Source organism: Ammospiza nelsoni, chromosome 8, assembly GCF_027579445.1.
Source record: "Ammospiza nelsoni isolate bAmmNel1 chromosome 8, bAmmNel1.pri, whole genome shotgun sequence".
Classification (NCBI taxonomy): domain Eukaryota; kingdom Metazoa; phylum Chordata; class Aves; order Passeriformes; family Passerellidae; genus Ammospiza; species Ammospiza nelsoni.
In genome coordinates this window covers 37647918-37665515 of record NC_080640.1, presented here as the reverse complement: position 1 = coordinate 37665515, position 17598 = coordinate 37647918, and the positions used below count along the sequence as shown (strand labels likewise).

The following is a 17598-nucleotide window of genomic DNA, read 5'->3' as shown; positions in this document are numbered from 1 at the left end:
TCTACAGCTCTCTGTATTTATCTATACCTGCGTGTACTTATCTCTGCCTGTCTGTACCTGTACCTGTCCATACCTGTCAGTACCTCTCTCTACCTGTCAGTATTTAGCTCTGCCTGTCTAAACCTATCTCTGTCTATCTGTATCTATATATATATCTGTATGTATCTACACCTCTCTCTATATACATCTATATACATCTCTACCTATATCTATATGTATCACTAGTCATCTACACATGTCTCTATCCATCTATACTTACTGCACCTGTCAGTACTTGTCATTCTCTGTCCTTATGTATATCTCCCTCTCTGTACCTGTCAATATCTGACAAAAGCTCTGTCAAAGATCTGTCTCCAGCCCTGCCAATATCTCTGTCAGAACCCGTCAGAATACAAGAGAATTTGTCAAAATGTGTCAGAATCTGCCAAAATCTAACAGAATCGGCTAAAATCCTAGAGAATGTTAGGATCTAACAGAATCTGTCAGGATCTGTCTGTACCTCTCTGTCAATGTCTATGTGTACCTGTCACTTCCTCTCCCTGTCAAAAATTTCTTTTATCTAGATAGTCAATATCTACCTCTGCTTGACAAAATCTGTCAGCACCTCTGTCTGTCTGTTCATATCTGTCAGCCTGTCTCTCTACCTGTCCATGTCTGTCTGTACCTATCTCTACCTGTCTATACCCACAGCTCTCTCTAGAGCAGCCTCTACCTGTGTCAACCTCTCTGTACCTACCTCTGCCTCTCCCTGTGCCTGTCTAGCCCTGTCTCTACCCATCAATATCTGTACATTCCTATTTCTGTCTCTAGGCCTGCCTATCCCTATTTATCTTTCACTAAAACTATTGTTACATTTTATGTGGTTTATAAATAATGGGAAATGAACCTTTGTTGCTGAGGTGAGATTTGAAACACTTATTTCTATAGGATACTTGTGCTGGCTAATTTAAATGGTAATTTAGACACCACATTCGAACCTCTGGAACATACAGTTACATAATTTTAATTGCATGGATAATTTCTGAAGCCAATGCTTGTTTTTACTTGGACAGCACATTAGCAAAGTTTATCTTCCTTACCTGTTTCTTTTCACAAGCAGTTCTGTGACCAGTGTGGGTTACAGTAAAGCCAAATGTTGGAACCAAGTTTGGTTCTTGCTATTTCTGCCTCCTGCTGTAGAATACTCACATTGTTTTCTTTACCTTTTTTGTTGTGTCGCTCCTGTCAACAGTGCATAATCTGTCTGGTGCAAAAATTTTAAGTTCTGAAAATGAAACCCCAAATTTAACTTACTGATAATCCCGAAGACATGACTATAGATCCTAGCCCTGCTTCAGGGAAGGAGGGTGAGAATTTGTCCTGTGTAACTTGAGAAAGCTGACTGGGTGTTTGTGGCAGTGGGGAATGAAGCAACACAGACCCCCTGATGCATCCCAAGGAGATCCCTTTATTGTAGAAATTGCCCCATGTGCTGAGTGCAGCCTCAGCAGGCAGAGATTATTGCTGTGTGTGCTGAGTGCAGCCTCACCAGGACAGAGATTATTGCTGTGTGTGCTGAATGCAGCCTCACCAGGGCAGAGATTATTGCTGTGTGTGCTGAGTGCAGCCTCAGCAGGACAGAGATTATTGCTGTGTGTGCTGAGTGCAGCCTCACCAGGCAGAGATTATTGCTGTGTGTGCTGAGTGCAGCCTCACCAGGGCAGAGATTATTGCTGTGTGTGTTGAATGCAGCCTCACCAGGCAGAGATTATTGCCCCATGTGCTGAGTGCAGCCTCACCAGGCAGAGATTATTGCTGTGTGTGCTGAGTGCAGCCTCACCAGGGCAGAGATTATTGCTGTGTGTGTTGAATGCAGCCTCACCAGGCAGAGATTATTGCCCCATGTGCTGAGTGCAGCCTCAGCAGGACAGAGATTATTGCTGTGTGTGCCGAGTGCAGCCTCACCAGGGCAGAGATTATTGCCCCAGGTGCTGAGTGCAGCCTCAGCAGGCAGAGATTATTGCTGTGTGTGCTGAATGCAGCCTCACCAGGACAGAGATTATTGCTGTGTGTGCTGAGTGCAGCCTCAGCAGGACAGAGATTATTGCTGTGTGTGCTGAGTGCAGCCTCACCAGGCATAGATTATTGCTGTGTGTGCTGAGTGCAGCCTCACCAGGCATAGATTATTGCTGTGTGTGCTGAGTGCAGCCTCAGCAGGCAGAGATTATTGCTGTGTGTGCTGAGTGCAGCCTCAGCAGGCAGAGATTATTGCCCCATGTGCTGAGTGCAGCCTCAGCAGGACAGAGATTATTGCTGTGTGTGCTGAGTGCAGCCTCACCAGGCATAGATTATTGCCCCTTGTGCTGCACCAATCTCCTCTAGCTCAGTAAACAGGCAGGGAGGTGCTTCCTTTGGGAGCCAGTGAAATGCAGAGCGTGCCTAGGGCCTGAATGGCCTTGGGGGTGTTCTGTGAAATCAAGGTGAGATGCTGCAAGGTTACTACTCTCTTAAATCATCTTAGAAAATGCTCCAACAATGACTGTGGTTTTTTTTTTTTTTTTTGTTTTTTTTTTTTTTTTTAATGGGTGCTACATATAAAAGAGTCAGATTGCTAGCCAGTGTCAAAAGAGACATGTGCTCTCACCCCAGGCCTTGTGGAGACATGGTTGGTGTCAGTGGTTAAGAGAAATTTCCAGAAAATTGAAAAAAAGTGTCCCTAGTCTCTGTTTTGGGAAGGGGAGGTCATTTGTGACTGACTGTGCTCAACTGCCCCCCAGCAATTAAAATTGTGGTTATCTGAAACTGCAGCCCAACCAACCAGTGATGGCCTTTTGTATTAATTTATGTTTTAATTGCTTCAGTTTTAGAAGAATAGTGGGATTTACATTGTGCAGATAAATTGCTCAGTCGAGAAGGAGAGAAATGCACTAGTGGTATAAAATGGCTGGTTACTGAATTGCTTTTCTTAAAAGCTGGAGCAAGTTCCAGTTTTCAAAGTCCATGTGGAGGCTTTAGAAATTGATCACATTCCTAGGTTAGCTGGCCTTGAAATAAATTACAAACCCAAGTTCTGTGTGAGACAGCAGAGGGGTTCTTATCCCCCTTCCCAACTTCTCCCTGCCCAGAAAATAATATTAGAACTCCATTAGAAAATACAGGAATCAGAACTGTAGCTGGAATAGGATTATATTTTATATTCTCCCCAATCCTGATCTTGTCTGAATGAGAATCAGAAAATGAGACAGCAAGCCCTTGCAGATAGTAAAGGTTTTATTGTGCATTAAGTAAAAAACTTGGGAGTCTCCAAATACCTGAATCTGGTTAGTGAAGATCTGCTACAGGAAAAGAAATCTACCAGAAAGGGCATTGGGAAATAATCCTACAGGTTTCTCCATTGTTTGCTGCCCCCTGCATGCATGGAGGTGTGTGCAGGAATGCCCTCCCCGGTGCTCGGGCATGCTCCCCTCCTCTGGCCGGCACTGGCTCCTCACAGTCCCTCCTTCAGGAGCTGGGACAGGCGTCTGGCAGCACAAAACCTGAGGGGGGAAGCTCCTTTCCTGTGAGGAATGACACATTTCCATGTTCAGATGGGTCAGTACCAACTTCCACGGTGACAAAGCCACTCTGAGTACCAGCTGGTGGAATCCACACATAAAAGCACTGTTTTGAGATGGCTCTTACATTCATCCCTACCTCCCTTCTCCAACCATTAGAACAAGAATCTTGGGTTTAAATCACCTTCAAGGAAAATTCCTTCTCACAAGAGTAGCAGTTCATTAAAAAAATTACCCAAACCAGCCTCTCTTGAAGCCTAAGGAGCAATAGAGAGGAAGAGAGGGATGAAGAGCAGAGGATGTAGTGTCACATATTTGCAAACCTGCAAAAGAAAGAACTGTCTTCTTGAAACAGAGCAGCCACAGTCGCTGTTTTACCAGTTCTGGATGATGCTGTGGTGGAGCAAGGAGCCCTAAACCAAAGGAGCCCTGAACTGGTGCTCCAGGTTAACCTTGGGTGGTACTGTGGAGCAGTGGGTGGCAGTGCCATGGCACAAGGGCAGCTGTGTCTCTGTCAGCAGCAAACTCTGTTCTCACCTACATGATCTGCACTGGAGGATTCCATGCTGGCTGCCAGCAGGGAATTACAAAAAAGAGCATTATGCATATAAAAAACTGTTGAAATCCATAAACAGCTCAGCCCTCTTCAGCTGTTTGCGACCTGTGTGCCCGTGTCTGCCCTGCTGCTGTGCTCAGCCTCCCCACCCTGGGGTTTCCTTCCTGCAGTTCATCCCTGGCTGTAGCATCAGTGGAGGTTATTTGGGCCACTTTCCCTGGGCAGCTGGGATGCTTTGTGGACTTCCCACCTGGCAGCTGTTCTCACTGCTCTCCTTGTTTAGTGGCTTTTGGACTTCAGGCTGCACACGCTTGTAGTCTGCCTTTCTCACTGTCCATTCCCAAGCTCTGGTACTTTCTCTCTAGTCAGCCCCTCATTATGGAGGTTAGAGGGGGTCCTGTACAGAAAAAGAGAGGAAGAGCTGGGGGTCATCACCTTCTCGGTCTCCAGTCATTGCAGTTTTGTTATTTTCATTCATTAAAAATTCCTTGCTCACTATTTAGTCTTTCTTAGGCCCACCCAATACTGGGAGTACTGGCATTGTCAGGTTCTAAGCTGCACCAGTCCAAATGGTAAGGATTCACTAAGTCTTCATTAGGAGTGATTAAATAGGAAATGGACATTTCCTCCTATTAATTAAACTGGTGCCTCTTCAGGCACAAAATAATGGGGTAACATTTGCAGATTGATAGTAATTGCATGCATTTATGCAGATAAGCTGATACTTCACTTACAAGCACTGCACAGCAATAGGCTTGCACCTTACCTTGCCAGTTTGGTCTTTTGCCAGCAATGGCTTTAACTAGAGAGAATTATTTCACAGGGCAGAAAATTAACGTATCTTACATATTAATATTGTGCTCCATTACTTTCATCAGGCAATTCTGTTTTATGCTATTTACAGTCATTATCTGCTTATGCTTAATTTTATATTGTACTTGGCAAGAGAGACAAAGCCTTTTGGCCTTAAAAAGGAAGGGTCTTGAAGAGCAAACTCACAAGAGTCCCAGTATCCCAGAATTGGCTAACAGGCACAGAATCTTCCCCCTCCACCCCAGGCTGGCTAGCCTTACCTGTGCACTAAGGGCTGTTTCCTTTTGCATCCTGCAAATGTCTCATTCATCTTCAGCTCTTCCCCCTGGTATCTCAAGAGCCAGACTCTAAGTTAAACACTGATATCAGGCTGCTTTTGTGCCAAATGGAGGTGCTTTAATGTGTCTAACTTCATGCTCCAAGGCTGTACTGAAATATCTGTTTCCCTTGCTAAGTTCCTGGGCTTGTTAAATCACAAGTTTCCAGCATGACACTGCAATGAATGTGTTCCAGCTTTGAGGGCTGAACCACAGCTGAAAAAACAGAGGCAAAGTTGTAAGCCAGAAGTTAGAAAAACGCAAGGGAGAGTCTCTGCCCGCAGGCCTTTGGCTGACACAGTCCCAATGCCTGGCTATCCACACCTCAGGAAAAGGCTGTCCTGGCCCAGGTGCACTGCTGTGGCAGCTGGCAAACAGCCCCACACCTTCACCACTGAAGGGTTCAGCTGCTGCTGGGGAGGAGCTGCCCCTCAGGCAGGGCACGAGATGGGAGCAGGGCTTTTCAGCTCCTTTTAGGGTCTGGCTGTGCCTTCCCCTGGAGGAGAAGTGAGGTGGGCAGGACAGCCTTGCTGGGGCCCTGACAGGACTGGATGGAGGGAACAGAGGGCTAAAAGCAGCAAGCTGGGAATCACCCTGGAGCAGGGCTGCCCTGCCAGCCCTCGAGTCACTGCAGGACCTGGGTGGGTCCTGTGCCATCGGTGCCGCTGTCACCGCGCTGTGACTCTGGGGGATCCCCTCCCTTTTCCCCGCTGCACACCCACAGTGTGTGCCACAGCCATGTCCCCAAGCACCAGGGCACAGCTCCTGCTCCCTGCTCAGCCACTCTGCCTCTCCTGGCTGCTGCTTCTCTTGGGGCTTGTTGAGAACTCTTAGTTCAGCCTGTTACTTGTAGGGCTTCACACCATGCATGAAGTGACTTATTTCAGTATTTGACTCTGAAAACACTGAACTGCTCCATTTCTAAAAGCTGGCATTAACCCCCGAGAGCTGACACAAGTTTTCTTCTGCTGAGAGTTGACAAAAATATGTCACTTTGAGTTTTTTTTTAGTTAGTAACACTATACCTTTCTAGCTTTGCCTAGTGTACGCTGGGAGGTGTGTGGATGTAGAAATCCTGGCCTTTGGAAGCAAAGCAAGGGATAGATTTTCCTGTCAGTCACTTACAGAGAGCTCATTTACTACTGCATTCTAAACTGCATCTATGAGAAAAACTAATTTAAAGGAGCAGGAAATAATGGTAATGTGCACTAAAGGACAGCTAACTTTTCCCAGTAATAATTACTCTGGCAGTTAGCAAAATCAGGATGTGTCCTATAGTTCTCAGCCTCAGTGTATGTAAAATACTGTTGCAACAAACACTCAGTTTCTTCCTCAACAGTAAGGAAAAGATTTATATTAAGCCACTGTTCTTTTCCTCAAGGGCCTGTTTTTTAAAATAGATTTTTAAAATCCTCCCTGGAAGTGAAAGCAGCAGTAGTGGGGAGGGACTGAGCTATCTGCCTGCCTAAGCATCTGCTCCATTATGTTGTTGCACAGGAACAATTTCACAGCCCTTAATGTAAGTTGTTTATCATTTAACTTGGACATAGGCCTGGCCTAATTACAGAACTCAGTTTCAGCCCTTTGAATCCTGCTTAGCCTGAAGCAGACTCTGGTAATGGTTAGTTTTCAGTCCATTAGATTCAATTTCCCCACCTGAAAAATGGGTAAAACATGGAACAGACCCCAGACAACCTGAGGTGCTCAGTGCAGTCACTGGATGGACACACAAACATAGATGACCAATGGAACAGCCACGTTTCTAGAAAAACTCAGCTCCTTGAAAAGAAAATCAAGCACTGAAGCTGTTCTCCTTAGGCCACATCCATGGGGATGAAACCTCTCCAGTATGCCAGAGTGAGAGCACGGTGAAGCAGAGGTGAGCAAAACACTGAGGGAACAGCTCCCAGAGAAAAAATCCCAATGGCAAGGCTCCCTTTGGCTCTTCCCATCTAAACTGTACTGGGGTTGAATCTGTGACAGGTTCTGTGTGTCATCTGTCAGCACACATGGCAGGTAACCAAGTGCTTCCAGCTCCAGCTTTGCTGTGCTTTTCTTGGACACCTGACTTTTCTGGTGCCACATTTAGACCAAGATCCCCATTTCCACTTAAAGGAAATTACCACTACTCTGAGTGGGGAAAAAAGGAGGCTCAGAAAAGCAGGCAAGTAAATGGTGTTCAAATCCTGGCCAAGGCCCAGTAAAAATTCCAGTGCCTTCAACAATGGAGATTTCACTCTTTTTGAATTGTTTGGCTTCTCTAAATCTTAAGGGATTAAATGACTATTTTATGTAACAACCTTAGTGAAAGAACCATAAAATAATTCAAAACAGCAATTACCTGCACCTAGTAAAAAAACAGGATTAAAATCAAAAGCACAGTGTAGTAAGGACTCCTTCCCTGAAATGCAGCATTGCTCAGACACACTGCTCTCCACAAAAATGTAGAACTCATGTAACTTTCAGATGTAGCTGTCAAAGAAATATAAACTCAGTCGTAGGCTTTCAGTATAGTGTACCAAAGGAAATCTGCTTCTAGGAATTTACATAATGAACCTTGTGTTTCAATTAAAATCAATTTTTAATAACTGGCCTTGTTTCCAAAAGAATTTTAAGTTCAGACTTCAAACACTGATAAAAAAGTCTTGTATTTGGTGGACATGAAATAACTTTGCCAAAATGAGAAAAATACAATGCATGTAAGTAAACTGGAAAAAAAAGTTTCAAAATTCATTTCTTGTCTAACATTTTCCTTCAGCTTTGTTATGCAGAGGAGAGTTTGCTTCCTTGCTCTCAGGACTTGCTACAGAGGAGGAATTAAAGTGCTGGAGAAGGGAGAGTGGATTTCAGCACAAGCCTGATTTGGGATGGGAATTTTTTTCTTAAAAATACTGTCATCTGCTCTGTATCGTGTGTGTTTCACCCCAGTGTAAAATTACAGTGGGCAGAATAATTCTGAATTCCTTTTGCAATGGCAGCCAAGTACTATTGCTCACAAAACAGGTAAAGAAAGAAATGTCAAGGGATGTTTTTCTTACAGCCTTTAATGAATTATTGTCTTAACTTACACAGACCTGTAAAATCTCAAGGCTGGGACATTGTATCTCCATGGAAAATGCTGATACAGCAAAAGTGAAGTTAGGCAAAAATAAAGCAGGTTTTAGTTTGGGGTTGGTTGGTTTGTTTGTTTTACCAGTGAATCTTTATGTACCGCTTGCTGTGCATTGAAGAGTTTGCAGCTACATCTCTCAAAGTGAAATGGACTTAAACGCTCCATGAATATTTTATCAGGCTTTTATTTATGCCATGTTTCATTTCTTCAGTTTTCCTAGATATGAGACCTTGAAGAGCCTGCTGAATATCTGAGATAAAAGCATTCAAGTGAAGACAGTGCTTGAGTGCATCAGTTTTATAGAACAGATTTCCACCAAACTGTACAGTGTTACTGGCATTGAGGTAGAAAAACAACTGCTCTCTAAAGCCAAAAAGAGAGGAAATTAAATGTATGGCTGGATTGTTATCATCTGTAGTACACATCTAAGAACATCTAAAAGCTTCTCCAAAATTTTGAGTGCAGTTAATACCCCACCCCAACACAACCTTCCTCTTTGGAAGACAAATGTGAGATGCATCAGAAAGGTGAAGGGCCAGGTAAACACAGGGACACAGCCAATGCTGTGGGCAGCCAGCCTAAAGGGCAGCATTAAGTGAGTGTCCCTGCACCTCCGTGCCTGTTCTGAGTCAGCCCTGGCCCAATAATGCAGCAGAAGGTCACTGCCCTGCAGCAGGGACACACGGAGCTGTTCCTCACAGCCTGCAGGGCTCTTTGTGCCTCAGGGCATCCCTTGTAGAGGTGTAGTGCTCTGGCAGAGGTTCAGTTCCTGTGGCGTGGCGAGGGGCAGGGGAATTCTGCCTCTTGGAACAGCTCTGCTGTTGGGTTGGAGTCAGGCTGTGGCTCTCCAGCAGCTGGAGTGCTGCAGTTGGCAGCTGTGCCCTGGCAGACCTCGAGGCTGACACGGCTGCACAGCCTCACCAAAGCTGGGCACCCCTGAAGGGTTTTGCTGCTTACAGTAGATACCTATGATTGTAGTTTGGAAAACAATAAAAGTGCAGGTTTTGTGATCTCAGGGGTGGGGTGAAGGAGCCCTAGGCTGTTGCAGAGCCCATTTGTGGAAGAAGCCACAGGGGCAGAAGGAGGAGGTACCTGTTGAGTTTCCACAGGAGAGGAAAGGCCAGCTAAGTTCTACTGCTCACCTCAGCACTCTCCATGTTCCACACTACACAATAAAGAACAGCTCAAGCTTTGTAGCATCCTGCCTGGATGCTACCAGTTTCTTCAATAAGCTTTTTCCCTGCCATGCAAACAAGAATTTATTTGGTCCCCAACCTGCTACCCTCTGTCAACCAGCAACTTCAAAATGGTGGAGCAGTTACACACACTGCAGTCACTGGGAGACTTCAGGGAAGAAGGAAGCTTCCTCTGAAGCCCATTGCCATCTGCCAGAGAACCAAAACCGTCTTTTTTTTTTGTCCCTGCACAATGTTACTATGCCAGTGCTGGACTGTTAGGATAGGGGGAAAAAAAAGCTATTCAAAGCTTTCAAGAAGCTGTCAGAATTATGGTGTTGTCAGCTGTTCTAGATAGCAACAGATAATTGAAATTTCATGTCTGTGTGTGTGCATGCAGAGGTGTGTCAGTGTATAACCAGTCTACAGGTTAGCATGAAAGAAAGAAGTTCCTAGGAAGCTGTGTCTCCTCCTGCTCCAGGAAACACTGTGTGACATCCAGCATCCAGCAGTGAGCTGTGGGACAGGAGCTCTGAGCAGAACCTTCCCCACAGCCTGCAGCCTTGGGAAGTGGCTTGTTTCACATGTGTTAGGTGTGTGAAGGAGTGTTTGAAATTTGGGGCTCAGCACGTGCACTGAAGTTCACAGGGCAAGGCTGCCGAGGGGCTGGGCAGCCCAGCTCAGGGATTCAGCCCCCAAACACACCCAGCTGCCCTCTGATGGCACCAGTGCCCTGCAAACACCACAGGGCTGCTACAGGCTGGCAGCCCTTTCGACAAAGTTCCCATGCTGCAGCATGGAATGAACTTCAGAGGCCATCTGGTAGATTTTACCTTTTCTTGGGGAATTGAGATAATTTCAGTTTGCCATCATATGTGTGCATTAAACTAGTTATCTTAACTTTTTAAAAATTTTTGGTTTTTTGCATTTTCAGAGAGCAGCAGTGTGTGTTGTATTAACTGGAAGATTCTTCTGCCAGTTCAGAGACGTTTCCAAATTGCAACTAAATCCAGCCTCTTGGCTGAATTTTTTATTTCTGCCTTATTTGTATTTGTGTTACACAGTCAGAATGAAGACAGACAATAATAACACACCTCTTTCACCTGATCAGTTTGTTTGATCTGGCGAAGGGAGAAGTCCTCAAACCTCTCCTAATAACCCCATTTGTAAATCGGTACCTTGCCCAAGGCTCTGGGGTTGGGCTGGATGGCAAAGGACAGGATCACTCTGCCACTAAACCCACAGAGAGCCCTTCAGAGAACTGGCTTCAGTGCTTTTACACAAATGATTCAGCAAAGGGGATGTTTAGAAGGTGAAGTGTGAAGCCTCTCCCATTTTGAAGAGTGATCCTACTATTTCTCCATCCCAGCCATGGAGAGCTTCCTGAGCGCTCCTGTTTGCTGTCCCCGAGCAGTGACAGAGGACAGCCCTGCTGTGGCACTGCTGTGGCTGTGCTGGGTGCTGGGGAAGGGGATGGGCTGTGTTTGCTCTGCATCCTGCCCTTGGGTGGCATCCCCACAGTCACTGGGATTTCTGTGAGTTATCCCACTTTCAATACCCCATACAAATCTTGGCTGCTGAGAACAGGCTCAGCAGCACTGCCAGAGCCAGAGGCAGACACTCCAGAGAATCCCAGCACTGCTCCTGAGCACCTGTGGGAGCCTGGAATGGGGCAGGAGCAGCTGGAGGCCTCACCTGGTGCTGAAACAAAGGAAGCAAGTGGTCACATCTTCACAGCTCTTCTTCAAGTTGGTTTCATTACCCATCAGTAGTAATTGCAATAGGACCCTGCAGACAAGCATCATGAATTCCTGTTACAGAAAAAAACCAATTAGCATTATCTTCCAAAGCATTTATCTGTTCCACCAGCATGAATTTCCATACATCACAATAAATCTGAGCAGCAAAGCATGAGCGCAGTGATCAAACACACAAAAGGAAAATGTGGTAATTATGGTTTAGTCTCTGGTAGTCTTACTTTTTAACTGCTGTTTATTCCTGTGCCTACTGTGGTTAAAAGCACACTGCCTTCTAAGCTGGTGTTTCTGTTTCCTGTTACAGCTGGACAGTGTCACTTCACTAATTCAGGCCGCCAAAAACTTAATGAATTCTGTGGTGCAGACAGTGAAGATGTCCTATATTGCATCCACAAAGATCATCAAGATTCAGAGTCCTACTGGCCCACGCCATCCAGTTGTGATGTGGAGAATGAAGGCTCCAGAGAAGAAGCCCCTGATTAAAAGGGAGAAGCCAGAAGAAATCTATGCTGCTGTCAGAAAAGGTTCTGCCAAGAAGAGAATCCATCCTGTGCAAGTCATGAGTGAATTCAGAGGCAGAGAAATAGTCTAATATTTTGCCACTATGTTTTCTTACCTTGAATTTCCCATGATTTTTCATCTTTTCCCCTGCTTACTTAATAATTATATATGTCAACGTTTTGCTCTAAATCTGCAAGATAACACTTGCTTAAAAGCTTTGAAAATGCTGTTGGATTAGTTAGAAGCACACAGTTGGAAATAATACTGGTTCTCCTGCAGTGAGGAGGGGAGGCAGCCCCGCTGCAGTGGTCTGGGTGTGACACAGGCATTTCTGCTGCTGGGCCAGGCCCTGAGGGGCACCTGTGACCAGCTCACACCCGCCCAAACCTGGCTCCAGACTGCAGCATCCTCGGCCAAGACCATGCCTTGGAAATGTAAGCTTGAAAATGTTTGACGAAACACACCAAGGGTTGGAACAAGGTGGATGTAACAATGTAGTAAAGAAAGCACTGACTGCAGGCCAGCAGGGGTGACAGCTCTTTAGAAGGCCTTTGGAAACATGACCACATTCTGCTCCCTGCTCTCTTCTGTGAGCCCCAATAAACCTGCTGGCTGTTGTACTTGGCAGTTCAGATAAATCAGACATTAACAATAAAAAAAACTTTCCTACTGCTGCACAAAAGAAGAACTTTGAAATAAATCATTATTCTGAGTGTGTGAAATACAAATATCTTGAATCTTAGGAATGGGGTGACTTTTCCAAAGCAACTGTAGGGAATTGAGTTACTTCTGACAGACTTGCTAAATGCAGGACTCTGCTGGTGAGTGCTGAATGGCTGCACTCAAAGTGTGTCATGAAGGTAAATCCTGCTAGTCCAGGCCTCTGCAATGTGCTTAAGAAAAGCTATTTTTTTCTAAATACTTTTGAATCTGAAATCCACTTGTACTAATTATTTTAGAAGGCTCTAACTTGCCTTTTTGCCATGTCATGAATTCTTCCCAGGCTACATTTGTTACTCAAGATGTCTTTGCTTGGCCATTCCGTAGATCCTTTATCATGGCTTCTGCATTTGCCAAGATGAAAAGCTCTGGCTTTTATCCCTCAAAAGCCAGAGCTTCCTGTGTCACTGACTGCCACTCTGGGATGGCTCCACATTCTGGGCCACTGCTCCAGGTCATTTATTACCATGCTTGCCCAGCAGTGCCTGACCCAGCCCAGTGTGGGCAGCAGGAATAACCCTGAACTGTGCCTTTCCTCTTGGGGCTGCCCTTTGGTAAGCTCAGCATGCTGGGGCAGGGTAATTTCTATAAAACCCTGTGAAACTACAGTGCTCATGAATTACAAATTCTACTGATCATTCTTCCACCTTCCCTAACCTTGCAATCAGTTAAATGGAAGAAAAGGAGAAGTTTGGAAGAAAATCACCTTTTTGCAACTCCAGTTCCCTGCAGCATGTTTGCAGCAAGATGTCAGTACTGTCTCCTGGCTTTGCTGCTCCTCCCAGGGCTCCAGAGGCAGCAGGTAAGCTGGCACAGCCTTGGGGGCTGCTCTGGGGCTGGGACTGTCCTGAAACCCTCCTGGCTCCAGGTCACACCTTGATCCTGGTCCCCTTGATGTCATATGTTTGTAACTAATGCCTTGGTACCACATTGTTAATAAAAAAAGCATGTACACCCCGAGAAGCTGCTGTCAGTGCTGTGGGATTTTTTCGGTGTGTCTGAAGTTCAAGGCCTGCCAGGCGTGCTCACAGAAGCCTTCCTTCCAGCACACTGTGTGTACTCCATTAGCTGCTCTACAGGAGAGGTTTTCCAGCACCAGTATCACTAAAGCACATTTTACTGCTTCATTTCATGCTCCTTCCTGCACTGCCAGTCTGTGCTCCTTCCCTGGCCATGCTCAGTAGCCAGTTTGATCTCAACACAGCAATTTATTACACAGAAACCACCCTCCAAATGAACAAGGAATTTAAAACCCACTGCAGGCTGTTGAGAAGAGCCAAAGAGCAATAATCAAATTTAGACTAAATTTATCTTGGGTTAAATTCAATCCCAAGGGAAAAAGTTTATTCCTGGCTAAGGAGGCAAAGTGTAAGAAGTCCTGGCGCTGTAAAAAGCCCAGCTCATCACCCTTCAGCCAGTCTGGGAAGCAGGGAACCACCACCTACTTCCCTGCCACGAGGGAGAATTCTGAAGGAGGACCAACTGCTCAGCGTTATTCCAAGCAGCTCCTCGTTCTTCCTCTGACCGCTCCGGCTGCTCGTCTCTGCACGGACACACGTAGGATGGCCCTGGGACAGCCCCGCTCCAAAGGACGAGAGCGCTCCTCAGATTTTCAGTCTTTGACATTGTTTATTATTTCTTATCTACAAAATTTTCTTCCAGCCTGACAGAGGTCTGGCCAGCAAGGCAGCCAAGGGCACTCTGGCCTCCCACTGGGCGGTCGTCTATTTTTATACTAAAAACTACGTACATCATATTTACCTTTATTTCCCAATACCTTTCACCCATGTTAGTAAGTGCGCCTTCACCAAGAACCAATCCCAAAGTGCCAGCATCACCACAGAAAAGGGATGACAAGAAGAAGGAAGAAGAAGGACAAGACACGCCCTGATCCCTCCATCTTGTCTCCATAACCCCCCCGTACCAAAATCCTAAAATCTGCATTTCCACCCTGTGAATACTTACACCATTCATCCCCAAGTGACTCTCTTGTCCTCAAACAGGTGGCACATCCTGTGCAGGGTCAAAATCTAACCACCAGGCACTCCTGGCAACATTCCAGGATTTCCGAGCCCCCCAAGGGTTGTCTCGGTAACTTTGGACATCAGCAGTGATGTGCTGAGCTCCCACACTCCTCCATCTCCTCATTCCCTGCCAGCCCAGCTTTCAGAGCATAACTTCTCCCCCACCTCCTGCCTGCCCTCACACTGCTGCTCTCAGCCTGGCAGAGCTGCAGCTTTCTCACCTCAGATTACTCCATTAGCCTGCCTTGGCCTCTCCCCATTACCACATCATGGAGCACGGGGTGATGGATGACTGAAGGCAATTTTATATTAAAAATTTTCACTAGAGCACTAGAAAGTGGGAGTCCCATTGCTGAAGCCCATTAGTTTGAGAGGACAGGTCTGCATCATTTCCATGAATCCCAAAGCTGTTGAATTTTTATTTTTTTTTTTACTAAACAGCCAATGTGCTTTTTCTCCCAAGACAGCCTGGTACCACTTAGGGAAGCTCTGTAGCTGCATCTCTGCTAAAGAACACAACTAAGCAGCTTGACATTGGGCCAGGCATGGTGTTTTAAAGGTCCTGCAGTGATTTTTGAGTGGCTTGTGTCCTTTATTCTCTGTGAGCCTGCAGCTTGGAGCATTTGAGAAAAGTATCTCGATACAGAAAGTTCTTTCATGATACAGAAAGTTCTTTCACAGAACAAAAACACTCATCTGGTATTGTCCAGTAGAGGCAATTTAGTACATGAGTAGAGTAATTAAATAATTAAAAAGATAAAGCAGATCACTCTCTCTCTCCCCAAGGTCATCAGTGGGCTTAGGTTTTGCACAACAACTTCTTGAAGGGAAGAAATGCACGGGCAGTGTTAATTACAAAGCCATGGATTTGGTGTTGCTGCACTGAAAAACACCACCTTTCAAATGATAAACCACAACTCACTGGAAACTTTCTTGGCATAAAGAAAAAATACATCCAAAGCAGAAATGGCAAACAAATCATGAAAATACTTTAAAGACCCTGATGTCTCTCATCAGCAGGAGGAATGTGCTGCTATGGTCCAAGGAACTGGAAGCTGAGCAACTAATTTTTGGCTCCAGCCTAAAGCAATAGTTAAGATGAAAGTTTGCACTGCAAGAGGTGGATCTAACAGCTTTAAGGAGCTTTTTACAGGATAGGAAATATTCACATTATACTTCCTGATGGTGAAAATGACTATGTTAAAGCAGGCTGGAGACCACAGAGATGCCCTGTACAGGATGATGTTTCCTCTCAACCCTCACATCTTTTATCAGCCTGGTGATTTTAGAGCCATTGGCTTTTCTGCTGCAGTTTTCAGCTTCCTTCACAGAAGGCAGCAGCTGCCAATACCCAGAGCTCAGGGTCTGTGGGCGAGGGAGGCACTGCTCTTTCCAGGGGCTAAAGGGTTAAAGGAGCTCCCTGCTCCAGCAAGCCTCTGTCCCTGGGCTGCCTCGTATCCAGTTATCCTCACTGGATGGAAACAGGACAGGACACTGCTCCCACATTTTGTGCCATTCTCAACCAGCCAGCATGGCTGAGAGGTCGGGTGAAACTTTCCTGGTGGATTTTTAGCTTCTCTGGAGGAGGAAGAGTCATTTAAAGCAATGATTTCTCCAGGAAAGCAGAATCTCCCTGGAGTAAAGGCTTTCCAAAAAGGACAAAACAGCAAAAGGCTCTTTTCTGCCTTCCACTCCCTCTGCAAACCCAGTCTAGTCCTCTCAGACATCACTGAGGTTGGGGCTTTGCAGCTTGCTGGGGGTGTGATCCTTTGAACCTCAAATGAAAATAAGCAAATAAAACAACCAGTGCAACTTGCTGTCAGGAAGGTTTGCATTGGTTTCTCTAAGAGAACACCTGGGTGCCTATTGCACAATTTATATTTAGCTCATCTGCACTTAGGAGCAAGAAAAGAAGATTAGAGCTCTGCTACTTTATGTCTTGGGTACAAATTCAGAGGGGAAACGTAGGTTAGATATGGGGAAGGAATTCTTTACTGTGAGAGTGGGTGGTGTGAGGTGTCCAGGGAGATTGTGATGCCCCTTGATCCCTGCAAGTGTCCAAGGCCAGGCTGGGACAGTGGCAAGTGTTGGACAGGAGGGTCTTCAAGGTCCACTCCAACCCCTCAGCATTCTGTGATTCTGTGTGGATTATACAGGTGCCACAGACTTCATACAGAAACGGCAAACACAGACAGGCAGACCCCAAGCACGCACTGCAAACCACCTGCCCTCAATGTGCAAACCTCAGTGCTTGGGGGATCTTTGCCCCTGGCTGGCATAAAATAACCCTCTCTTATTTATCTATTGATATAATTACATAATTTACCTGTTATGTGTTTTATATCTACTACAACACACATGAGTAATGTATGTGTTATAATAGTCACAAAATGCAAACAACATAAATCAATGCAATTATTTTAATATAATTAAATATACAGATATATTTATAATTAAATGTATTTCTATAATTACATAATATTTAGTTACTGATAAACTGAAGTTGTTAGAATTCAGATCAAATATGCAGAAGCACATAGAGATTTCACCTTATAAAGATGCAGCATCTCAGACACTCAGCCTCAATTTTCTGCTCTTGAATTACTCTGACAGGGAAAAAAATGGCTGCATCTTATGGCAAAAGTATAGCAACTGCATCTAGTCACTCAGCAAACTGGAACTTAAGCCCCCAGCAGTTTAAAATAAGCACAGAACAATTATGTCTGCAAACCTTTGATGAGTTTGAATAGGATATTCATACCTATTGTAGTATAAAAAGAAAAGGAAATGAGGTAACTTTTTGGCTCAGGATGAGCTCTATTATCACTGAAATAATTTCTGTCTAGCTGCAAGCATTACACAAGCCAATATAATTTCAAGACAAGTACTTGTTATGTTAACAAGAATGACTAAGATGCTTCCCCAGGATCCTGTCCTTCACCTTCTCTTCCTTATTCATCCCCTGGAAGAACCTCGGAAGAAATTCATTACAGGGCTCTGGAATGAATGCAGCATATACAAATGTACATTCCAGCAACTGTATCCATCCTGGAGATTCCATCTCAAGCAGTTACTGTGAATTAAACTCAC

General features: G+C 45.2%; 1 protein-coding gene across 6 annotated transcripts in view; it reads left to right on the top strand.

Moving 5' to 3' along the window:
* The window catches only part of CTNNA3 (catenin alpha 3), a 416298-nt gene extending 402864 nt beyond the window's left edge, over positions 1-13434 (top strand). For all 6 annotated transcript variants that reach the window (XM_059476985.1, XM_059476984.1, XM_059476986.1 and 3 more), the window contains one exon: positions 11568-13434. In XM_059476985.1, the coding sequence (XP_059332968.1) occupies positions 11568-11855 (288 nt within the window). In that variant the 3' untranslated portion in view covers positions 11856-13434. The remainder of the gene's footprint in view (positions 1-11567) is intronic.
* The last annotated feature ends 4164 nt before the right edge of the window (positions 13435-17598 follow it).